Source organism: Trachurus japonicus, chromosome 6 (genome assembly GCF_045865225.1).
Source record: "Trachurus japonicus isolate A0001 chromosome 6, Traja_1.0".
Lineage (NCBI taxonomy): Eukaryota > Metazoa > Chordata > Actinopteri > Carangiformes > Carangidae > Trachurus > Trachurus japonicus.
In genome coordinates, this window is record NC_140912.1 from 33,101,524 (window position 1) to 33,125,135 (window position 23,612).

The following is a 23,612-nucleotide window of genomic DNA, read 5'->3' on the forward strand; positions in this document are numbered from 1 at the left end:
CCGTTACAGCGCCACCTGTCCATGTGCCTGTGTTTATGTGTGACTGTGTGTGTGTGTGTGTGTGTGTGCGTATCTGTGTGTGTGCGCCGCGCGCGAGAGAGACGGCCGCCACAGACTCGTTAATAAGTTTCGTTTTTACCGCGGATCACCACGGGCATGCTCTCTCTGTCTCTCTCTCTCTCTCTGTGAGTGAGTGAACACAGCGAAGCAGCGCTACGCAGAGATGAATTAACGGAGCGATATTGCGTTGATGGGGGGGTGGGGGGGGGGCTTGGTCTTGATTCTGTGGCGCTGCATATGGGAAACAATAGGTGTGTGTTTGTGTAAAATGAACGTTTGTGTTTCATTCTATAAACTACTGAGAACAATTTCTCCCAAAAATTACAACTGGTCAAAATAACAAAAAATGATGCAGTGTTTTCAGACATCAAATAACGCAGTTGATAATCATTTTTAAACAGACCACTAATGATTTAATTTAGGAAGAGTTCAGTACTGATGCATATGTTATAGTTCTAAGATTTTCTATTAAAATAAAGTCAATAATGACATTTTTTGTGTTCTCTTTTTATTTGGAAAAGTACCGAAAAGTATCGAAAAGTATCGAAAAACATGTTGGTACCGATACCGGTACCAAAATGTTGGTATCGTGACAACACTATCTCACTGGTTGTCAAACTGCAAGTTTTTGGGCGATTGTGAACCACATACAGCTTTGGCTGCTGTTTTGTTTTCTCCCACCGCTGTATCAGTCAGTGAAAGCAGTCCCTGCCTGGAGGATCCCTCGCCTAAAAGCCCAGGTAAACGCGGTAAAAGTACAGCTGTCATTTCGGAGGTGAACATATGGTTTTCCCCATATTTACACTTGCTCAAGTCGAAAAAAAAGTCAGCTGGTATCTGAACATCTCTATATTCCTGCTGCTGCCGCCGCCGCCGCCGCCGTAGTAGCAGCAACAACATCCTTCTCTACAAACAAATGTTTTTCGTCCTAGTCTCAAAATGTGTCCACAAAAGCAAACGTAATGACTCACTGCGGAAAGCTTGCCAGGCCCATAGTTACAGTTGCTAACGTAGGATTGGACAATAGCTAGTTTGTGGGAGGAGTTAGGAGTTAAGGGTCAATTGGGGCATTGACCACCATGTCCCGTTGATGCGTTTTTAATGTAACTGCCCCTGCTGTCCTGCTTTTTGCCCTGAAGATGTCTGTGTGTGAGTGTTGTTGTGTTGTTGTTGTTGTTGTCCTGCTTGTTGTTTTTTATGAGACCAAAGACAAATTTCCACATCGTGGACAATAAATGAAACTAACTAACTAACTAACTAAAGGGTTCCTTCCTACACATTTGAAATTTCCAAATTCCACACTTTTTCCAGACCCTATAATTTCCAGACTTCTCGGTAAAAAAAGATCAAATAATTTGTGATATTTAAGTAAACAGACGTGCTTAATATAAAAAAAATCATGCAATTTATCAGTTGTTTTCATTATTCTGAATGGGTATGCCATTATGCAACCAAATAATTTCCAGGAGATTGTAGCTAGATACAATAGCGCACACAAAATTAAACCACATAACTTCAGATAAGACCAAACCAAGATAACTAAAATAAAATAAATATATTTCTATACAATAGTTTCCATTTTCCATACTTTTACAGACCTGGAAATGTATAAAATCAAATTCCATACTTTTCCATACTTGCGTAGGAACCCTGTAACTAACTAACTAACTAACTAACTAACTAACATTTATTGTTGTTGTTCCCGCTGACGTGTTTCGTCTTGTGAAATTCACCGACTCACCGACTCACTCAGGACTGAAACGCTCCAGTTAACGATGATGAGACGGTTGATAGATAAGCTGCAGACTAGACTTTCATGACACCGACGGACTAACTAAAAAAAACGGACGTGTTTGTTGGGCCACATGCAGGTTTGGTTTCTGTTGTTGTGGGTTTTATCAACACACTTTACCACGCAATCACAGCCGTTGTGTAAAAGCTACAGTAGCCTACAGACAGGAAGTAAGCTGGCAGCAGCAGACTTTGTTTCCCAAAGCACCGTCTGTCTGCTGAACAGTCGACTTCTCCTCCTCCACTCAGAGATTATGTATTTATTTATTTATTTCACCATGTGTGGGCGAGGGAGGTGCCCGGTGCTAAAGGAAAAGCCCACACACACAGACACACACACACACAGGAAGCCATTTCTGCCCTGGGACACTCATTAACTCAGTACTACATACGTTATCTGTGATCTTCAGTGCCAGTGTGACCTACATGTGGGAAAAACAAGCCTCGGCCGTCGCTCCAAGACCCACAGCAACCAGCCTGAAGCCTTAAAGGAGAAATCTGCTGTGTTGCTAACGCTCCTATTCTCCATGTGCATTTGTTTACAACCAAGCCGGCAAAAAAATCAATACATGGAGCTTTTTAGTTAAAGGGATAGTTCAATATTGTGGCAAATTGGCCCATTGCCATAATCCCTATAGTCATAGTAGTAGGTTTGTTACCTTTAATTGACCTATGGCTAAGCCACGCCCCCAAACGCGATGAGCCAATCACAGTGCGCATAGCTAGCCCATACACTCGGACATTCTCTGCTTCCACGTCCATTGAAATGCATTGCAGTTAGTCAGTTTTCATTCGTTTTTATATGTTTTTTCTTGACATTTTAAGTTTAAAATGGTCAAACGGTGTGCATGGGGTACATGCAACTCTGACACTAGGTATCCCGAGAGGCTGGGCGATGGGGTGGATTTTTTTTTTTACCTTTTCCCAAGCCACATCTCAACCGAGAGAAGTGTCTGCTCTGGATAAAGTTATGCAGTAGACCACAACACCAACTAAAAGTGGATAAACTTAACAAGGATGTCTACATCTGTTCTAAGTTAAGTCAACAACGTATTTGAGGCAACATATTGTCAGAGATGTTTAGATGTTAGCCAGCATCACAACTAAGCATAAAGTCCGATAGCTTAATGCTAATGTATAATGTAAAACTCCATAGACAGGCTAACAGAAATTAGCCCGTCGCTATCGGCGTTTCGCGGCAAACGGCAGCCATAGCAGTAAAGCTAAGTGAAGTTTTGGTGACTTCAACATGATATTTAATCTTTCTGTCTCTACTTTGACAGCTGTTGCCATAGCAACTGTCACCGAATGTCCGAGTGAGTGGAGGGGGCGGGGCGTAGCCATAGGTCAATTGTCGGTGCAAGCTGTTTTTTAGAACGGCGGAGCAGAGCCGTGAGCTGCTCAGAGCTACGCTACGAACGGAGGCTCATTATGCGATTTCTTTGGTTTCCCTCATCAAACTCATCAAATACACAATCCAACAACTCCACAACGCTCTGGTGGACAAGTTGTGAGCTGCACATTCACCACACTATGAGATAATAACACAACGTTACCACACAGAGTTGTTTTAGAGGGAAATTCATGCAAAACCGCTGATGCGCGTTGCCTTCAGGGACAGTTTTTCATCAAGCAGTCTCAACAACACGCCAAAACGTCACTAAAACTGTTGCAGATACTGTTTAACCAAAAAAGAACAACTTTATTGATCCCCAGAGACGATCCCTTTTGATACAAACAAGCTCCCGAGGAGTTTACGGTACTTTTGGTTTTAAAAGAGTCTCATGTAATGTGGATGGATCGTTACCCACTTGTTAATGGGTCCATTTTCGATAAATATATAGTTTTGTCTTGATCGTTATTTTGGTATTATTACTAATGGTCGACTGGCCCAGCATTTCCTACTTTTGGTTTCCCAGACGCTGTCCGGTTATGATCAGAACTACGACGGTATCTGATCGTCTTTGAACCTCCGACAAGAACGAAAACATTCTTGGGAAATGTTTTTGCTTTCGTCCGTCTTGCCAATCCACATTTGCCAAGAACCAATCACAGGCTCGGTATGTTAAAAGATTCATGTCATGTCGGCCACTGCATCAACTGCATCAACTTCCACCCTCCTGATGTCAGTTTTCGACACTCACACTCTTTACTCACACCCTCCGTCGCCATGACAACCGCACACAATGGCGACATAGTGATATCTTCCTCCTCGTGCCCAACACTTCCTCCTGCCTGTCTCCTGTTACCAGCGGTGGACAGTAACAGAGTAAATTTACTTGAGTACTGTTCTTAAGTACATATCCAGAGGATTTGTACTTTACTTGAGTATTAGATTTCTTTGGTACTTATTACCATCTCTTACTTGAATACATTTCCAAGTTAATTTCTAGGAAGGCTGAAAAGTACTGGTTACTTTCAGGTCTTTTTCTAAAATCCTATTGGACACAAGCTGTGTTTGTCTGTGAAGGAAACCCTAACCCCTAAAAGCAGCACATCAGTGCAGCTGCTTTCAAAGAGTTCATTCTCACAAACAAGAGTTAAAAGCTCCTTACATTCATTTAGAAAAAATTCCAGTAATTCATTGATGTGAAAAATAAGAAATTTACTCTTACTCTTATTTTTACTTAAAGTAAATTTAAAGGCATGTACTTTTGGATACTTAAGTACCTTTAAAAGCAAGTACTTTTTTACTCTTACTCGAGTAAAATGTCGACTAGGGATGTCACGATTATAGATTTTCTTGGTACGATTATTGTCAGAGAAATAATCACGGTATTACGATTATCACGATTATTATGCATTTATTAATTTCACAACACTATATTTGATTTTACACATTCATAGTCTAAATAATCACAATGCTCTATTAATAAAGGACCAATTATATTCCCCAGGGGAATTAATTGTCATCTTTACCAAATGTTTAAGTCTATTTTAATCGTTTTTTTTGTTACAAATGACACACAAACTTTTTAATTCCTACCAATTCGATGTTATATTAGGTAAATGGACCAGTATCTGCAAGAGTTAAAAGCTCCTTAAATTCATTTAGAAAAAATTACTTGTTTTAAAAAAAATACTAATTCATTGATGTGAAAAATAAGAAATTTACTCTTACTCTTATTTTTACTTAAAGTAAATTTAAAGGCATGTACTTTTGGATACTTAAAGCAGATATCATCGGCACGGCCGTTTTGGCTAATGCTGTGTTCAAGGCAGGCTTTTGAAACCGTAAGTTACAGCTTCAAGTCACAACTACGACTTGGTAGCGTTCCAGGTAACCCGTAGCTCGTGTTTTTACCGTCCTGTTGTCTGTGAAAGTTCCCTATAACGGCCACTCGTAACTTCCGACCCGTGAACTCGTACCAGATCGAACTGGTATGACTTCACAGGAAGGAAAAACACAAAGTACGAGTTTCCTTGAACGCACCATGAGTTAGCAGCCCCCGCCCTTGTCAGGCATCAATTGGTCCTCGTGCTACGTCACCACATTCACGCGCATCCCTTGGCTGCACACACAGCCCTTCATGCCGTTCTCTCCCCTCATTGGATAACACTTGTATCCCACAAGGAAAATTTTCTCCTCGGGTTACAGCAGAGCAGAGTGACGGAGAGACTCGTGTTTAGGCTGAAATACTTCATGTAAGTGATTGCTGACGGAAAATAGGACTATTTAGGACTTATATTAACAAAAACATTCCACTGATATCTGCTTTAAGTACCTTTAAAAGCAAGTACTTTTTTACTCTTACTCTTACTCTTAGTAAATTTTGACTAGTAGTATTTGTACTCTTGTACTCTTGTACCTTTACTTTTTACTCAAGTACTGGGGTCAAGTACTGTCCATCTCTGCCTGTTATACGTCTCGGTCTTCCTTTCCTCCTCACCCCAGAGAGAGACAGAGAACCAGAGAGACAGAGAGACAGAGAGACAGAGAGAGTCCCAATGTGACGACGAGGGGCTGCAGCCCAGGAATGTGTGTGCACATATAGGCGAGTCCTGTAATGTAGGTCTGAGGCGTGTGTTTACATGCCAGGCTTTGTTCAGAGTGTGTGTGTGTCTGTGTCTGTGTGTCTGTGTGTGGTTACGGCGTCTCACCAGCTCGACTGTTTTCTTACTGTTTAACATCTCCATCCATCGCACCCTGGTGTGATGACACAGCAACAGATGGCGGTGAGCCGAGGTGCGAGCGAGGCAAACAGCAGACAAGACACTTCCTCAGACTTCCTCCTCAGTGTGTGAACCTGTGATCCGACCTTATGACCTCTCTCTCTCTCTCTCTCTCTCTGTCTGTCTGTCTAAACCTCAAACACACACTCCGTTTCTTTAACTCAGTGGTTTTCAAACTGGTGTTTGTTTCAAAATGTTGTCCAACGGGGGATTTAACATTTAAAAGCTAAGTTTGACTATCCAAAATTAACATTGTAGATATCAACAACGTCTTTCTGACTTGTCGTAACTACATTTTGAATAGTTGGATTTTTCATTCAAGATATCTGTAATTCAGTTTTGCCTCTAGTCAAAAAGAATATTTCCGATATCCGCAACTACATTCTTCCTATCCACAATAGTCATTTCAGATATCCACAACTACGTTCTTCCTAGGACAAATGACGTCACTTTTGCCGTTCATGTGTATGGGGTTTATCATTACAGATATCTACAATTCAGTTGCGGATATCTGCTATGTGAATTACGGATATCTGTAACTGAATTACGACTAGTACCAATTCCAGTTTGAGATATCTACAATTTGATTCTGATTAGTCATAATTCCAGTTCATTTTGCCTATGTCAAAACTTAATCTGAAAAGGGACATGTAGATACATGGAACTATGACTAATCAGAATCAAACTGTAGATATCTCAAACTGGTATTAGTACTAGTCATAATTCAGTTCACAGATATCTGTAATTCACATAGCGGATATCTGCGACTGAATTGCAGATATCTGTAATGACAAACCCCATACACATGAATGGCAAAAGTGACGCCATTTGTCCTAGGAAGAACATAGTTGTGGATATCTGAAATAACAATTATGGATAGGAAGAATGTACTGTAGTTGCGGATATCGGGAATATTCTTTTTGACTAGAGCCAAAACTGAATTACAGATATCTGCAACACATATCCAGTCAGGCTTTTAAATGTTAAAATGGCTCGCCCATAGGTCCGTGGTCTAATTTGTGTCAGTTTCAGAGTCCCTTTGTGTAAAAAAGTTTGAGAACCACTGCTTTAAATGGAAGCGTTGTTTCACCCGCTTCCTGTTCACATGCAGTTGGCCGCACAAAAACACCCACGGTGCCTGATAATGCATTAAATAACATAACAAGCCAGTAAATTATTATAAAACTGCAGCAAAAACCAGTGCTGACTGTGTGTCAGAGGGTTGATGATTCACTGTGGTCACTTGTGATGCTGCACTTTGTCATGCTGCCATGACATGATTTTATTCTAGGGGATTTTTTGTGTGTGTTAAATTGGACAGGAGGTGGACAGAAATTTAAAAAAATATACAGACCACTCCCAAAATGAGCAGTTTCTCTGGTTTTACTATTTATAGGTATGTGTTTTGTTTTATTCTATCAACTACCGACAACATTTCTCCCAAAACTGATATAAAAATATTGTCATTTAGAGCTTTTATTGGCTGAAAATGACTAAACTAGTCTAAATAACAAAACATATCAAGTCTTTTCAGACCTTGAATAATAACAATGCAAATAAAACATGTTCATATGTATTCCTAAACAATTTTAACTCAGGAAGAGTTTATAAATCGGTTTTTGTGGGATAATGTCAATGTTTAATCCCAGCAGTGGTTTTTATCATCTTTCTATAAAACCAGATGATATCATCAGTGTTTCATTAAGTAGAATGAGTTGTGTTTGTGTTGGTATTTAAAAAAGAAAAGAAAAGAATGACTGTCATACATGTAGAGATGCTTTTGAGAAACATTTGTGAAAGTGGTCTCTTATTTTTTTCTAGAGCTATGGTCAACAAAAAAGTGAAAGCTGCAAGTTTCTAAGAGGAACCATGATTATTATGATCTGTGACAACACAAACATCATGTAAGCAAGTCAACAAAAGTAAGGAAGTTGTCACTGCAGGCGCTTGATTGCAAGTTTGTTTTGTTTTTTTTACCTATAAAATCCTATTATGACTCTGTCCTGCTTTTATTCCCCCATGATACGCTCATCCCGTGCACAATCCAAATGATGCATGCATCGCTTCATCAGGTGTATACAGAACAAACACTCACTCAGGTCGCTCCATGCGCGTGCAGCCACCATCTCATGGTACACGGCCACAGCTCCGACCAGCAGGATCGCACCGAAAAGCACGTATTTGCCGTTGCGCCGCAGTTTCTTCACGGGGAAAAAAAGCATCCTTCTTCTTCCTACCGTCCTGTCTGTCTGCAAAAAAAAAACAACAAAAAAAACACACACACACACCACCGCTGCTGCTCCCGGTGGGTGCGCACGCAGTTACCGGCGCGCTGGATAGTATCCCCGGTGCACGCAGCCCCCAGTGACTGCTGCTCTCATCCCGGGGGAAAAGTTAAAAGAAAAAAAAGAAAAGAAAAAGAAAGAGTTGTCCGGTAGTTGTTTCACTTCAAAATAAAAATAAAAAGTTCCCACGGTGTTTTCATGCAGTTTCCTCCTGCAAAGCGGAGCGCGCACTGACCTGTCTGTCTGAACTGAAGTGAAGTGAAGTAGTTCAAACAACAGCGTGAAGAGTGAAATATCACACCGCTAACTCTCCCCCTCCCTCCTCCCTCCATCAACACAACTTCACTTTAGCTCACACAGACAGACACACACACAATATCCCACAGAAACAGCCCTGCCTTCAAAGTAAAAGCATGGGCGGGAAATAAAACACTGACGAGCGCGAACATGTGCTACTACGACTGCCGTTTTTGCAGTATACTGTCTATCACCGATAATTATATAGTTATATATTCGTTTTAGTTTGGAAAAATACTGCACACGATGTCACAATCAAAGATGTTTGTCGATGTGAGGTTTATTTTGAAAATCCAACACCGGAACCCCGCCATTTTGTGTGCGGTTGCCTTGACAGCAGCTTCGCTCCGTGTTTTCAGAGGGAGGAGTGAAACAGGCTGCGCCCACCCGCTTCTCTTACCTTCACATTTACCTGTGTCAAGTAGACGGTAGGTAGGTAGGTACACAGTTACTTCCGTAAGTCATTGTTTTCCTTTTTCCGCTTTAAACACGTCATATGTATCCTTTATTTAAATTAGGCCTACACAGTTTTCCTTTAAAGTTTCAGTGTGTAATTGGCAAAGTTTATTGGCAAAATCTTATACTATCCATAGTAATATAGTAATATTTAAGCAATGTGATATGATATATTGCTTTTATAAAACGGTTACCAATAAAGGCAATATGAAAGAGGGATACACAATCAATTTCATGTAGTTTTATTTAACCAGAAATACATATTATCCAATACATAGCCTCACTGTGGGAAAAATAGTCCCACCTCTCCAGAGGTTAGCTCCAAGTTAGCTCTGCATCTCGTCTTTTCCTCCGCTTTTTCAAGTGAAAGTCACTGCTGAATCCCCTCTACCATTGTTAACCCTCCCCGGAGATTAAAGTTAACCTTAAACATGTGAATTCAACTACTTTAGTCCATTTTTTAACATCGTAAAAACATCAACTGTCTTTTGCTACGGACTGTAACAGTCCGTTGTCATGGATACATGACAACAACTTCCATTCATACCAGTCATACGTGCCTGAGGCGGAGTGATAGCCTAGCTGTGATGAGGTTTTAGAATAGTAGCGTGGTATATGCTCATTATACCACGGCTAACAACCAATTAGATTGCCGGATTTCACCTTTCCGTATAATTGCTATAAAATACCATTTGTTTTCGTAGCCATCTTCTTTTAGCAAGGGTCTTGCTTTAGAGAGTGTCGCCATCTTGCGCCGCCATGTTTGTACAGCAGCCGGAGCGGAAAAACCAGCCAGCCAGAGAGCACGTTTCAAGAGTTTCACGTTCATAAATAAACCAATGAAGAAGGAGGAGGAAGGAAAGAAGATGGAAGAGGAAACAGCAGACATATCATAAAATGGTTTAGATCTTCACCTCATCGCTCCATACTCCTGAAATACTCCCAGTCGTCCCAGCATAAACAAGTTTTTATGTCCTTGGAGGCCACCGTCACTTTGCCAACGGGAGGGGTGAGTGAGTGCTGCAAAACAGAATCTGAACACTGAATGTCACGGTTTTCCCCCCATTTTACGCACTGGACCTTTAACGGTGTGCGGTTTTTATTAGCTAGCCTATTAAAGTCCCTGTAAAGTGAAATTGGAGTTTTGTTTCAAAATATAATATTAAAAGTGTTCGAAATTTATTGATAAAAACATGCAAAATTCTAAAATTAATTTTAGAGTTTTAGGGTTTAACCGTTTCACTCTGTTTCAGTGGTCTAGGTTTTTATGGGCGGGTTTACAGAGGGGGCACCATGACGCACTGCTGTCCTTACTTTAATAACTCCTCCCATGTACACAGTAACATTATAAATACTTCAAGAATGCCACAACGTCTGCTGCCACTGCCGCTGGAGCTGCTAGTGCCGCCGGAGCTACCAGTCCACCAGCGTGGTCTCTGTGTTTAGTAAAATAAAATGTAATGCAGACTGGTCAGTTCATTGTAAAATATTTATTTATTTATGTAAATGTGGTGTTTTTTGTACAGATTCCAGAGGCAGCGCTGCTCGTATGTGAAACATGAAGCTTCACTTTTAATTCAAACAAACTAATGAGACTGCCACAATTGTTAGATTTCATCAATGGGACCAACTGGCAGCAAAACTCTTAGCCAAAACAGTCACAGTCCAGGTTAGCCTCTGAAGCGTCGGACCCACAGCTGACCGCCACAGCAACGGCTACAACGGCGACAACAAAGAGGGCCGCCGCCGTGAGCACGGGACGAACGGGGCTAGCGTTAGCCGGCGAGCTCACTAGCGTTAGCCGCCGAACCGAGCTAGCGTTAGCGGGCGAGCCGCGCTAGCATTAGCCACCGAACCGGGCTAGCGTTAGCAGGCGAGTCACACTAGCGTTAGCGGGCGAGCCGCGCTAGTGTTAGCCACCGAACCGGGCTAGCGTTAGCCGCCGAGCCGCGCTAGTGTTAGCCACCGAGCCATGGTAGTGTCAGCATATTTACTTTACCTCACTGCTAGGTGTGTATCTGAAACATTCAGATAAGAGCTGGACTCAGACTCAGGCTCATGCGTATAGCTCAAACCCGTAGCTGCTCGGGTACGATGTGACAGAACAAAATTAGCGTAGCTGGTCTGTATTTGATTGACAGTTGAAACTTGACGAAGCTCAGCATGTGGGCGGGGCTTCGGTGCCTGTAGCAGATGTGCCCCCAGCTTCCAGAGCTGAGAGAACTGCCTCATTTTGTCATGATTTTAAAACCTAATTTCACCTTTCTTAACAAATTTTTCTAGAATTCACATTTGGGAGGATGGTTAATAAGACATGTGATTAACTCAGAAGATGAATCTAGTGTCACTTTTCAGGGACTTTAAGATAAGCCTACTCTACTTCTCAACAGTTTTAACACTAAAGCTTGACAATGTGAAACATGATAACATCCGATTTCCAACATTTGAAACTACAGTGATTATAAGTAAAGGTGTTTGGGATATTTATTATGAACTAATAGCCTACATGTTTTAAATGACTATAGTTTGACTACTAAACTGCTACATGATGTTTTGTAAGAAAAATTTGTCAATTACACTTTATTCAGAAAATCCAACCACAGAAAATGAACTAGAGAAAGCTTTTCCTGAGGAAAATGCATGTAATGCTGAAGGCAGTGTAACACCATTAAAGCAAAGCTGAAATTGTTGAAACAATCCTGAAAAGGCTGAAGAAATAACTGAAGAAATGCTGAAAAGGCTGACGCTATACCTGAAATGCATATTTTATTTTTTTGTATAAGAGTACACTGCGGGTTCACACAAATTATATTGAAACAAAATATTTCCATTATATTTGTGCCTGTGAAACTCAGTATCTCCTCTACCCATTAGAATGTATCCGGTTTCAAAGGAAGCAAATTGAAGCATTGTCTCTTTTTCATTATTATTTACAGTATTTTTATAATTGTGGATACAAAATGAACGAGCAAAATATAGAATAAACCAAAAATATGAACTTTCTGAACAGAATAGCATAAAAAACAAAATTAGTGGGGTACTAGGCTACATATCATTAGAAATAGAGATTTTCATGCGTCCTCACACCATTCAATTGAATTAGCTTCTCTTGATTTCATTTCATAACTATAGCCCCAAATTTTGTTTTTACTGAATCATCTTCAATTTATCTATCAATGTCAAACTATAAAATTGATTTCCTGAAGAAAATAGCCTAATCAAAGTTGAACTGACTGAGGAAATACAACGAAATCAAGTCACTCATCATCACAACCAGGAAAAAAGGTGAAACCAACTGATGGAGGTTCTAGTGTGACGTCCAGCTGCAGTTTGTAATAATCTCCACTAGATGGTGGTCATATCTCAAAAAGTAGAACTTTATCATTACTTCATCTAACACCACCTGTCATTTAATCTTAGATGATGAGGTTGTAGTTTAGTAGTAGAATTAGTTATTTTTGTAAATTTAACAATACACATTATGATACATTTATCTTAAAATACATTCATGCCAAAGGTTTCACACTATTCAGTTGATCTGAAGAAGCTGTCAAGAAACATGGAAATGCACCAATAAAACATGAAGAATGTAAAATGTTTACACAATAACTTTTGTTTTTGTTTTGTTTTGTTTTTTACATGTTTTTCGACAGCCGGTGTTCCAGGACATATTTCTGATTAGTGACATTCAATGTAAACATAACCTATTATCTGGATTTGAAAAAGGGAAAGGCAAGCTAATATCAGCATTCCTACATGGACTGAAGAATGGATGAAGTTTTCCAGTGAAGGAGCAGTCAGTAAAGGAGTAGATCAGAGCTGCAGTATCAACGTCATGAAAGAAGACCAGACCCTCCTCATAATCCACAAACACTCCCACCTTCTTAGGCTCAGACTTCAGAGGGAGAGCGACTGGTTGGTTACCAGAAGCAAAGAACCCACTTCTGCGCTTCAAGCTGACAGTCCAGAAACCATTGCTGGGGCTCAGTCTGATTCTTCCCTTCACGTTGAACTCTGAGGTCACTCCTAAAGTCCATCTAGACCGCCTGCTGACCTGAACCTGAAAGTAAAATCTTCCTGAAGTGAAGCCCTGCTGTGATATGACACATCTACAGTTACCATGAGATTGGGCATTTCTGGAATGAGCTGTATAAGGATTCAGTGTCACGTCCACTGTATACTGCTGGACCTTCTTCAGGTCAGCCTCAAAAAACTTCTCCATCTGTTCATTGAGCTGCTCCTGCAGCTGAATTACAGCTCCTCTAACAGTCCCCTCATACGATGGAGGATGGACACTGATGTTTGCCCAGTCCTTAGTGGGAGGAGCAGTGTTGAGGGAGGAGAAGCTTCGGAGGAGGTGGAGGTGGTCTTCAGACAGTAAGAGCTGATCCATCTCAGTGTTTCTTTTCTTCAGCTCAGTGATTTCTTGTTCCAGCTCTTTGATGAAGTTTTCAGCCCGTTCTTCTGTGGATCTTTGCTTCTTTATGATCGTCATCATGAATTCAGTCTTGTCTTTGTCAATGGACTCCTTCAGAGCAGTGAAGACCTGTAAACCTTCTGCAATTTCTCTGTTTCCTTGCTCTTCACTGATTTTAACTGAATTTTTGATCTCCTCAATCTTCATTCGTCTTCTCCAGATCATCTGCTGAATTTCATCCTCTATCCTCTTCAGCTCTGGCTTCTTTCCTTCATATTCTTCTTTCAGAGGAACAACATAATGAGTCTTGTGGTCTGTGCAGAACATGCAAATATAGGTCTGGTCGGTCCGACAGAACAGCTCCAGCAGTTGAGCGTGCTGCGTACATACCCTTCCTTCCAGGTTCTCCACAGGCTCCATCAGCTGATGTCTTTTCAGAACTGACACTGTCCGATGACGTTCCAGGTGAGTCTCACAGTAGGAGGCCAGACACACCAGGCAGGACTTCAGGGCCTTCACTTTGGTTCCAGTGCAGGCGTCACAGGGAACTTCTCCTGGTTTGGCAGCTCGTTGCTTTAAGCTGCTGCTGCTGGCTCTGAACTGATCAGCCATCTCAGAGATGAACCTGTTGATCTTCAACTCAGGTCTAATGCAGAAATATTCTTTACAGTTGGGACACTCTGTTATATAGTTAGTATCCCAGTGGTGAGTGATGCATTTCTTACAGAAGTTGTGTCCACATGGTAAGCTGACTGGATCAGTGAACACATCTAGACAGATGGAGCACCAAAACTGATCCTCAGTCAGCAGACAGCTGGCAGCAGACATGTCTACACTGAGGACAGAAATGTGAAGAGAAAAAAAAACTGTCATAAAATGAAAATCCACCTGATATTTACTGAGACAATAGTTGCGTTTCCATTACCCCTTGAAATGTGCAGAACCTAAATATCGAAATGAAAAACTGGTAATGGAAACACCTACATTTCGAAAAAACTCTCAAATATCGCAAAAAAGTTTTTACGCTCTGATGAGGTGGTTTTTGAGACGTATCGATACAAACGTGTATCGCAAAAGTGTAATGGAAACACTTTTTTCGCTTTTCTACACGTCACTGGCGTCACCGGAGTTGTGTGTGTCCACGCTGTGTTTGTTTATGTGACTTGAGGGGACAAATGAACCACATGTTTTTTGTTATGCATTGCATACCTGGGCATTGTTTCTCAATAAATTAGAAAAACCTTTCCTATCATTCCCCTTTTCCGTGCATGGTTGAAGGAGATTGGCTCACATCCACGCTCCCACTCCCTCCTACGCCAAAATGCCCCCTTTAGTCCCAAAAAACCAGTACGGGTGTGTGGACACAACCACCGTATATTGTTGTCAGCACCTCATCAATGCTGGTGTTTAAAAGGCTCCGCTCTTTCTGCAGTCAGGTAGCGCACATCCGCCATGTTGGTAAACAAATAATCCCTCTATATCAACGTGTGTCGGAGGCAACCGTGATTGAGCAGCTTGGGTTCGAGGTAGTGCGAGTGCGGGCCAGCGGGGGACGGGGGGGGGGCATTCGGGCTTCAGCACGGTACGGAACAACTGGCCCTAGTGTGACTGCGCCCTTAATATTATTATTATTTATTATTACTTTATTTGTGGCCGCTGCCAGCGCCACGCGGGCTTTGCCTTTCAGCAATCAAGCGCTGTTTTTGTCTTTGTTAAAAACAATAACAGCAACAGCTGTCGGCAGCTGAGATCGCTGTGCCGTCACCATAGAAACGCAAGACACATTACGGCTCATTCGCAAAACACCTTTCAATGGAAACACCCGCAAATAGCAATTGCACTTTTTCGAAGTTTTAGAAATATCGCTTTTATTTTGCAAAAATCTGTAATGGAAACGCAGCTATTGAGGTAACACAAGCAAGACAGTGAATTGCTACATGAAATTTGTATGGGAGGAAAATTCTCTCTACAATCTTGTCACCAAATCAGTTCAAGTAGGAACTTTGTAGGTTTTAAATCAGTATCAGTGAATCTCTTCAGCTACTCACCAGTGTTCAGCTCAGGCTCTTCTGTGTTGTTGCGAAAACTGATGGATTCAGTTTCGTTTCCCTGGAAATAGAAACTCAAATTACTCAAATGACACTCAAATTAACTTTGACTTGATCGTGAAGCTCTCTTTATTTTTCATTGTAACTCCACCTTAGTGACACTCTTAAACAAGGTGAAGTTCAACCTTTGGTTCAAATTAATCATTATGTCTTGTTGACCTTTGATTCTATGTATTGTAATCAGTAGAACACAACTTAAGAACTCAGTGCAAGAAAAGAAATACAGATCAGTGGGTAAGGGCTAGGAGGAAGACACAGAAACAGACGGATGGATTCTGTGTAAGATAAAAGTTAATTTTAACAGTTTGTCTAGACAATTCGTCAGACATCAACTCAGTTAAAACTGCTGCAGGTTGAAGTCGTTGGTGTGGCTGCCGAGATACTAGAGCTGAAGTTTTACAACAGTAACATATTGAAACACAGTAAAATAAATTATATCTGCTACTTACCAGTTTTCAGCTCAGACTCTGCTGTGTTGTTGAGAAAAAGCTGATGGATTCAGTTTAGTTTTTCCTGAGAGAGAAAAACAGACTCGTCCTGGCTGCTGCTCTGCCGTTGTTCAGACTAACTTTAGGTTTCATTTTCACCTGAGGACATGTGACGTTGAACTGGGTGTCAGGTTTCTACCTGTTTCAAAGAGACTGCCACGCCCATGTCTGGTAAACACTCACTATGATGCAACAAACATGGTGGTGTCATGGCCCATAAAGTTTGATATGTTCTTTTGTTGTCTTGTGCTTCCTGTTTGTCATTTTATTTTGTTTCCCTGTGTGTATTCCCCACTTCCTGTCTGGTTCTCTCCCTCACCTGTGTCTCGTAACTTCCTCTTGTGCTTATATACACCCCACTCTCCCCCTGTGTCTTTAGCTGCGTTTGCATGTCGAGCCTCAAGATGTTGAATAAAAGCCAATATTTAATGCCGAAGAGAGTTTTTTGTTTGATTGTTTAAAAAACAAAAGTAAAGAATATTTATGGGGAAAATACAATAGAAACATCAGATTCCAGATGCTCATGTAATTTTATACATCCATATTTTGGGAGAATAAATTGCACATAATTGTGTGAAAGAAAAAGCCTTTTTTCCTCAGGCAATAACTGTACCATCAAACTCGATGATCATTATATCCCCAATGTATCTGCTAATGTCATGATGCATCAACATATTTTTGTCAGGTGACAGACAGTAGAGAGGCTGGAGGAGATGGAGAAGGAGAGACCAGAGGAGGTAGAGGAGATGAGGCAGGGAGAGGTAGAGAAGGAGCAGCTGGATGAGATACTGGAGAGAAGGAGAAGCTGGATGAGATGAGAGGCTGGAAATTCACAGGTGAGGTTAAATAATGATGGATGTGTTAGCCATGATGATGCACAGTTGCACTTAAGCCAGAGAAACTGAGAACTCTTTTAAGTTGCTTTCTTGTCTTTCATTAGTTGCTTTAACTTATGTTACAGAATGCATACAATTCTTGTATTCTCTTCAGATATTCAGATATGCATTATGAACATGTCAATTACAGATTTTTTTGATCAGCTCTACATAACGTGAAATTATGATTGCAAATACAAAAAACATCAACTTTCAGGAGTGCTGCCTTGGAGCACTTTTGTGTCCTCACCAATGTCAAAATCAAACCTACTCCCTTGCTGCTATCCTATAATGGAAATGCTGTACCTGGTTCCAGAGGGGAGTCGAGTGGAGTTGAGCCGTTACCATGTTGTGGAAACGTGGCATTGTCAGTTTGTCTGCATGTAGATTGTCTGCGTCTGTGACTGTAGCGTTCTGGCTTAATTCCTTGATTATTTCCCTCGTGTTTTGATTACCTATCATTTTTGTTACCTGGTATTTTGGTACTGACCCTCACCTGTTTGTGACCTGCTTCTAACTAGTGTTCTTGTACCGTACCCTTCTCTGACTGATCTCCCGTTAACCGGCTCTAGACTGTTAATAAACAATATATTGGATCCGTTTGTCTCCGATCTGCTCTGTGGGTCCAAGTCTGTCTGACTCTGACAGGTTGAGGTATGATCTGGAACAGGTTCTTGACATAATTGTCATGGTGATGTGGTTAATCCAATGAAACATGGGGATGTTCAACTGCTGCAGTTTGTGATTAACTCCACCAGAGGGCGACCTCAGCTTGTACAACCAATAGTTTAGTTTTCACATCACTTGCTAAAGAAAAATTAAACCAAAACTTGAACATAATATTAGCTAATCTTACATCACATCAATCAATCAATCAATCAATCAATCAATCAATCAATCAATCAATTTGTTTATTTCGGGCATGTCAATTTAAATCATCATCATCACACTTCATCTTAGTTCAAATAATACAATACACATGGCCGAAAGGGAAAGCGGGAGAAGCAAAAGCTTATCTAGTCCCGCCCCCATTACCCACAGAATAAAAATCTTTATCATAATCTTTTCTCCTTTTTTTTTTCCTTTACATTTTGATATAACATTCTTTTACTTATGACATTTTGACATAACATGTTACGGCATTAGTAGTATATAGATCATATCATAATCTTTTCTTTTCTTTTTGCTTTTTTTGTTTTTTTACATTTTGATATAACATACTTTTACTTATGACATTTGATATAACATGTTGGCAGCAGGTAGTCAACAGAGCTGAAGTTTAGCTCTAGACAGTACATATAGATTACGTGTGTGTTTGCACATGTGTCCGTATTTGTCCGTCATGAGTGAACAACAGTCTCATCTTGTAGCTTGGCATGTCACAAAGTCACAGAATGGTCCAATCGACAGAGAGCAAAGTCCAGTGTACTTATTATTTGTTGGGATGGTGTGAGAGCCCTTTTTTGCCATATTCTTTTATTCATCCATCTCCTCTGCAGCCTTCGCCGCGCTTAACATCGCCATATCCTCCCGAGTTTTGGCCATGTCAGCTCGCAATATTGACACGAATTCACGAACTGCTGTGATGTCGGAACGTATCCCGACCACAGCACCTCGAGTAGTGGCGTTGTCCGCCCTCGCATTGCTCTGCTCAGAGGCGATCTTCCTCATTTTCCGATATTGCATGAAAATTCCGCATCCCAGGGTGAACATCCCAATTGTCATGAACGTGAATATGTACACGTCTTCGACATCCTCAACATCGAGTGCGGCAAGGCAGAGGACTCTCCACTTTTCCCATCCATCCAAGATGTAGCCGGAGATGAAGGTCCCGTCCGGGCATTTGGGTTCACCAGAACCTGCACGCCTTGTTGAGAACACTCTGTCAATGGCATTCAGTGACCAGCTCAGCAAATCCATCGTGGACCAGTTGATTGAACTCAGCTTGTCAATTTACAGGGCTCAGTTGAATTCTTCAGTACTCTGATCTCTCACAGTCATGTTACAGCATGCATTAGTACCCTAATTTATCTCCACCTTGTTGATAGACATTATAACAACATCCTGCACAAACAGCCTGGCATAGACCTTTGACATACAATTTTCTCTGGTTAAACGTATTGTTTGGGTACAAAATGTTTTTTTGTTATGTTCCCATGACGTCACAGCACAGTGTCTGTTGATTCGTGTCTCTGACCTTTATCAGCCCTCCTGTGTTATTTTGTACCGGTTAATAGTTGAGTTGACATACTTTCTCTTAAAGACATTCAATGTCTCTGATTTTTTAACATCATCTTCTAATGCATTCCATTGTTTGACACCTGTGATCGACAAGCAAAAGGATTTTAACGTAGTTCGAACCTTTCTTTGTCTGAGAATCTTGTTCCCTCTAAGATTGTGTCTCCCTTCTCTTTCCAGGAAAAGTATTTGCAGATTTTTTGGGAGGCTTTTATTCGCGGCCTTGTACATCATTTGTATTGTGCGGTAATTTATCAAGTCATATAGTTTGAGTATTCTTGAGTCCACGAATAACTGATTTGTGTGTGCCCTGTAGTTGGCATAATGCAAGATTCTCAGAGCTCTTTTTTGGAGTATTGTGTGTGGAGCCTTTATATGTGTGACCCCACACCTCTGCACAGTATTGCAGGTGTGGAGAGACTAGTGCCCAATACAGCAGGTGAAGTGCTTTTTGATTTATTATTTTTTGTGCTTTCCAGAGTATGGACACACTCCATATTATTTAATATTATTGGAAGAGGTTGTAGTTACATTGAAGATTCCAACAGATATAAACAACAGAAAGAAGCAATGTAACATATTACTACACAATGTGATCACATCGTGGTGTAATATGTCACATTGCTAATAGAAAAATGATTAAAATCAGTAGAGTAATGATATCAATACTATACGACCCCACTATTATATGATGTGGAGCTTTTTTCTAAAGAAATGGAATGTGTCTCCTTGTGACATCCTGATGTCAATAGTGGTTGAGGGGTTGTAACTGTCACCTCACAGCAGGAAGGTTTCAGGTTCAGTCTCTGGACCTGGGAACTTTCTGTTGGGAGTTTTATTGTTCTTTAAAGAACCTCCTTAAACTTCTCTTAAACTTTTCATGAACAGAAAATGAATGCATCTCACCATCATTCGCACATGGACTGAAGAATGGGTGGAGTTTTCTAGTGAAGGAGCGGCCAATAAAGGAGTAGATAAGAGCTGCAGTATGAACGTCATAAAAGAAGATCAGACCCTCCTCATAATCCACAAACACCCCCACCTCTTTAGGATCAGACTTCAGAGAGAGATGGACCTGTCGGTCACCAGAAGCAAAGACCCCACCTCTGCTCTTCAAGCTGACAGTCCAGAAACCATTACTGGGGCTCAGTGTGATTCTTCCCTTCACGTTGGACTTGGAGGTCACTCCTAAAGTCCATCTGGACCACCTGCTGACCTCAACCTGAAAGTAAAATCTACCTGAAGTTAAGCCCTGCTGTGGTAAGACACATCTACATTCATCTTCTGCATATGCCTGTTGTTTATTGTCAGACTGAGGGGGTCTGGGGTGGACTATATCAGGATCCAGAGTCACATTCACGGCAAACTTCTGGACCTTCTCCAGTTCAGCCTCAAAAAACATCTTCATCTGTTCATTGAGCTTTTCCTGCAGCTGATCCACAGCTCTTCTTACAGTCCCCTTGTATGATGGAGGACGGACTCTGACCTCTGTCCAGTCCTTGGTGGGAGGAGCAGTGTTGAGGGAGGAGCAGCTTTGGAGGAGGTGGAGGTGGTCTTCAGACAGTGAGAGCTGATTTACCTCAGAGCTTCTCTTCTTCAGCTCAGTGATTTCCTGTTCCAGCTCATTGATGAAGCCTTCAGCCTGTTCCTCTGTGGTTCTCTGCTTCTCTTTGATCGTCTTGATGAATTCATCCAGGCCTCTGTCAACAGACTCCTTCAGAGCAGTGAAGATCTCAACGCCTTCTACTATTTCTCTGTCTGCTCGTTCTTCACCGATCTTCACTGACTGTTTGATCTCCTTAATCTTGAAACGTGTCTTCTGAATCATCTGCTGAATGTCCTCCTCTGTCTTCATCAGTTCTGCCTTCTTTCCTTCATATTCTTCTTTCAGAGGAACAACATCATGAGTCTTGTGGTCTGAATATGTGCAGAGCATGCAGACACAGGTCTGGTCGGTCCGACAGAACAGCTCCAGCAGTTTCTCGTGCTGTGTACACACTCTGTCCTCCAGGTTCTCCACAGGCTCCATCAGCTGATGTCTTTTCAGACCTGACATTGTCAGATGAGGCTCCAGGTGAGTCTCACAGTAGGAGGCCAGACACACCAGACAGGACTTCAGGGCCTTCACTTTGGTTCCAGTGCAGACGTCACAGGGAACTTCTCCCGTTTTGGCAGCTTGTTGCTCTGAGCTGCTGCTGCTGCTGCTGCAGCAGCCGGGTCTCTGTTGAACTGAGTGTCTGAACTGAACAGCCATCTCAGAGATGAACGTATTCACATGCAGCTCAGGTCTTGTGTTGTAAACCCTTTGACAGTTGGGACAAAAGCACTGATCATTGCTATCCCAGTGTTGAGTGATGCATCTGTTACAGAAGTTGTGTCCACATGGTAAGGTGACTGGATCAGTGAACACATCCAGACAGATGGAGCAGAGAAACTGATCCTCAGTCAGCAGACAGCTGGCAGCAGACATGTTAACACTGAGGACAGAAATGTAAAGAGAAAAAATAATAATTACTTCATATTAGAACAAATCAATGTTAACACAAGTAAAAAAAAAAAAAAGTTAATTGATTAATTGCATTTGTCTCAGAGAGGTTTCTCTCTACAACCTCGTCACCAAATCAGTTCAAGTGGGAACCTTTTGGGTTTTGCTTCAGTACCAGTGAATCTCCTCAACTACTCACAGTGTTCAGCTCAGACTCTTCTGTGCTGCTGAGAAAACCCTGTTGGACTCAGTTTAGTTTCCCTACAACAGAGATTTGTCTTGACTCTGCTGACACTCACAGTAACTTTGACTTTATCTTTCTTTGTAGCTCCACCTCAGTGGGTGCAACTCTATGAGCTTTTATTGACCTTTGGTCTCTGAAACAAGGTGAGCTTGAACCTTTGGTTCAAATTAATCATTATTTCTTGTCGACCTTTGATTCTGTTTATTGCAGTCGGCAGAACTAAACTTAAGAGGTCAGTACAAGAAAAGAAATACAAATCAGGGGTTCAGCCTGAAGTGGGTTAGGGTTAGGACGATGACGGTTACACCCCGCCTTTCCGAAGCCCCGCCTTTCCGACAATAGACCTCCATTCATCGTAATAGCGGGGTTTTCTATTTTTTCTAAAGACCCCGCTACTCCGAAAAGGCTATTGGGGGAAACCCCCCCACTCCGAACGGACAGACGGACGTAATCAGAAAGGAAGCGGAGGCTGTGCAGTGCGCAATGCGCATTGATCCTTTTTTCCTTTTTGGGATCAAACGGATCATGTGCATAATTAACTGCAAAACAAGCAAAAACTTCATATTAATGACATATAATGTTCATTATGCTTGTAGCCTGTCTAGCCTCTACCTGGTCTTTTTACTAAACTTAACCAACTCCTTTCTTCATTGCCTAAGCCCAACCAAAGCATCTCCCTCAGTCAGCTGTCAGCACGAGCGGCGGCTGCAGCAGCCTCGCGCCCCTGTGAGCTCAAGCCGGGTTCAGCCGCGCTCGAGCGGCGCAGGGGGGGGGAGAAAAAAAGTGTATTTCTTTTACTGTGTGGAGATCTCCAACAACGGAGTCGGGGAGAAAGCAACTGGGACAGATCTGCCCAGTCCCTGAGCAGCGCACGTTTCACAGACAAGCCACAAAGCAGAATGTAAACAACGTCACGCGGTTCAGCACCTTGGACAGCTGCGGGGGGAGGGTCGGAGTAGCGGTGTTTCGAAGTGGGGGTATTTCGGAACAGCGGGGTGTCGAAGTGGAGGTGTGTCGGAATGGAGAGCTGTCCCCGACGAGGACACAGAAACAGACGGATGAAACCTGTGTGAGATAAAAGTTAATTTTAACAGTTTGTCTCAACAACTCCTCAGATGACTCACTTAAAATGGCTGCTGGTTGAAGTCGTTGCTGTGGCTGCCCAGATAGCTATTAGAGCTGAAGTTTTACATCAGTAACATGTTGAAACACAGTAAAGTTATATCTGCTGTACTCACCAGTGTTCAGCTCAGACTCTGCTGTGTTGTTGAGAAAATGCAGTTGGATTCAGTTTAGTATTTCCTGAGAGAGAAACAGACTCGTCCCGGCTGCTGCTCTGCCGTTGTTCAGACTAACTTTCACTTTCATATGAGGACATGTGACGTCTTTCAGTGCAGCTCTGAGTGTCAGGTTTCAACCTGTTTCAAAGATACTGTCACACCCATCCACACTGACTAACATTATGCTTGCACCAAACATGGTGGAGGTTTGATCCATGGACCTGTGAAGATTTTTTAAATGATAAACAAGCAGATCCAGGACATTTTTTTAAATCACTTTGATCAGTGAAAAAAAAAAACCTGTAAATGATAGTAATTGTTTAAAGCTGCCATCTCAGCCTTCCTGTGTCTTGTCTGCTGATTCCCCCTTTTATTTTTCTCACTCAAGTGCCTGTAAAAGTCAGTGTATCACTGC

At 41.7% G+C, this 23,612-nt stretch overlaps 3 protein-coding genes across 3 annotated transcripts in view; all 3 read right to left on the reverse strand.

Annotated features, from left to right (window-relative positions):
• Window positions 1–8,261, reverse strand: part of b4galnt3b (beta-1,4-N-acetyl-galactosaminyl transferase 3b) — a 51,074-nt gene extending 42,813 nt beyond the window's left edge. Inside the window, exon 1 of the mRNA XM_085780495.1 lies at window positions 8,120–8,261. Within this exon, the coding sequence (XP_085636621.1) occupies window positions 8,120–8,246 (127 nt within the window). The 5' untranslated portion in view covers window positions 8,247–8,261. The remainder of the gene's footprint in view (window positions 1–8,119) is intronic.
• A 4,488-nt stretch (window positions 8,262–12,749) lies between these two features.
• LOC146986510 (E3 ubiquitin-protein ligase TRIM21-like) lies at window positions 12,750–14,309 on the reverse strand. The gene has a single exon (XM_085780249.1). It carries the CDS (start codon window positions 14,305–14,307, stop codon window positions 12,751–12,753), a length of 1,557 nt encoding a protein of 518 aa, XP_085636375.1. The 5' UTR covers window positions 14,308–14,309; the 3' UTR covers window position 12,750.
• Window positions 14,310–18,426: 4,117 nt separating this feature from the next.
• On the reverse strand, window positions 18,427–23,348 carry LOC146986511 (E3 ubiquitin-protein ligase TRIM11-like). Its single transcript, XM_085780496.1, has 3 exons — window positions 23,156–23,348; window positions 20,095–21,665; window positions 18,427–18,809 (listed from the first exon to the last, which is right to left on the reverse strand). Exons 2-3 carry the CDS (start codon window positions 21,656–21,658, stop codon window positions 18,427–18,429), a joined length of 1,947 nt encoding a protein of 648 aa, XP_085636622.1. The 5' UTR covers window positions 21,659–21,665; window positions 23,156–23,348.
• Window positions 23,349–23,612: the final 264 nt, after the last annotated feature.

Excerpts from the sequence above, each read along its gene's own strand:
- LOC146986511 (XM_085780496.1), bottom strand. The coding sequence starts at position 21,658 with ATGTCTGCTGCCAGCTGTCTGCTGACTGAGGATCAGTTTCTCTGCTCC. Across the intron at positions 18,810-20,094 it reads CAGTCCATGTGCGAATGATG|GTTCTGGTGAACCCAAATGC; the intron begins GTGAGATGCATT and ends CAAGGCGTGCAG.
- LOC146986510 (XM_085780249.1), bottom strand. The coding sequence starts at position 14,307 with ATGTCTGCTGCCAGCTGTCTGCTGACTGAGGATCAGTTTTGGTGCTCC.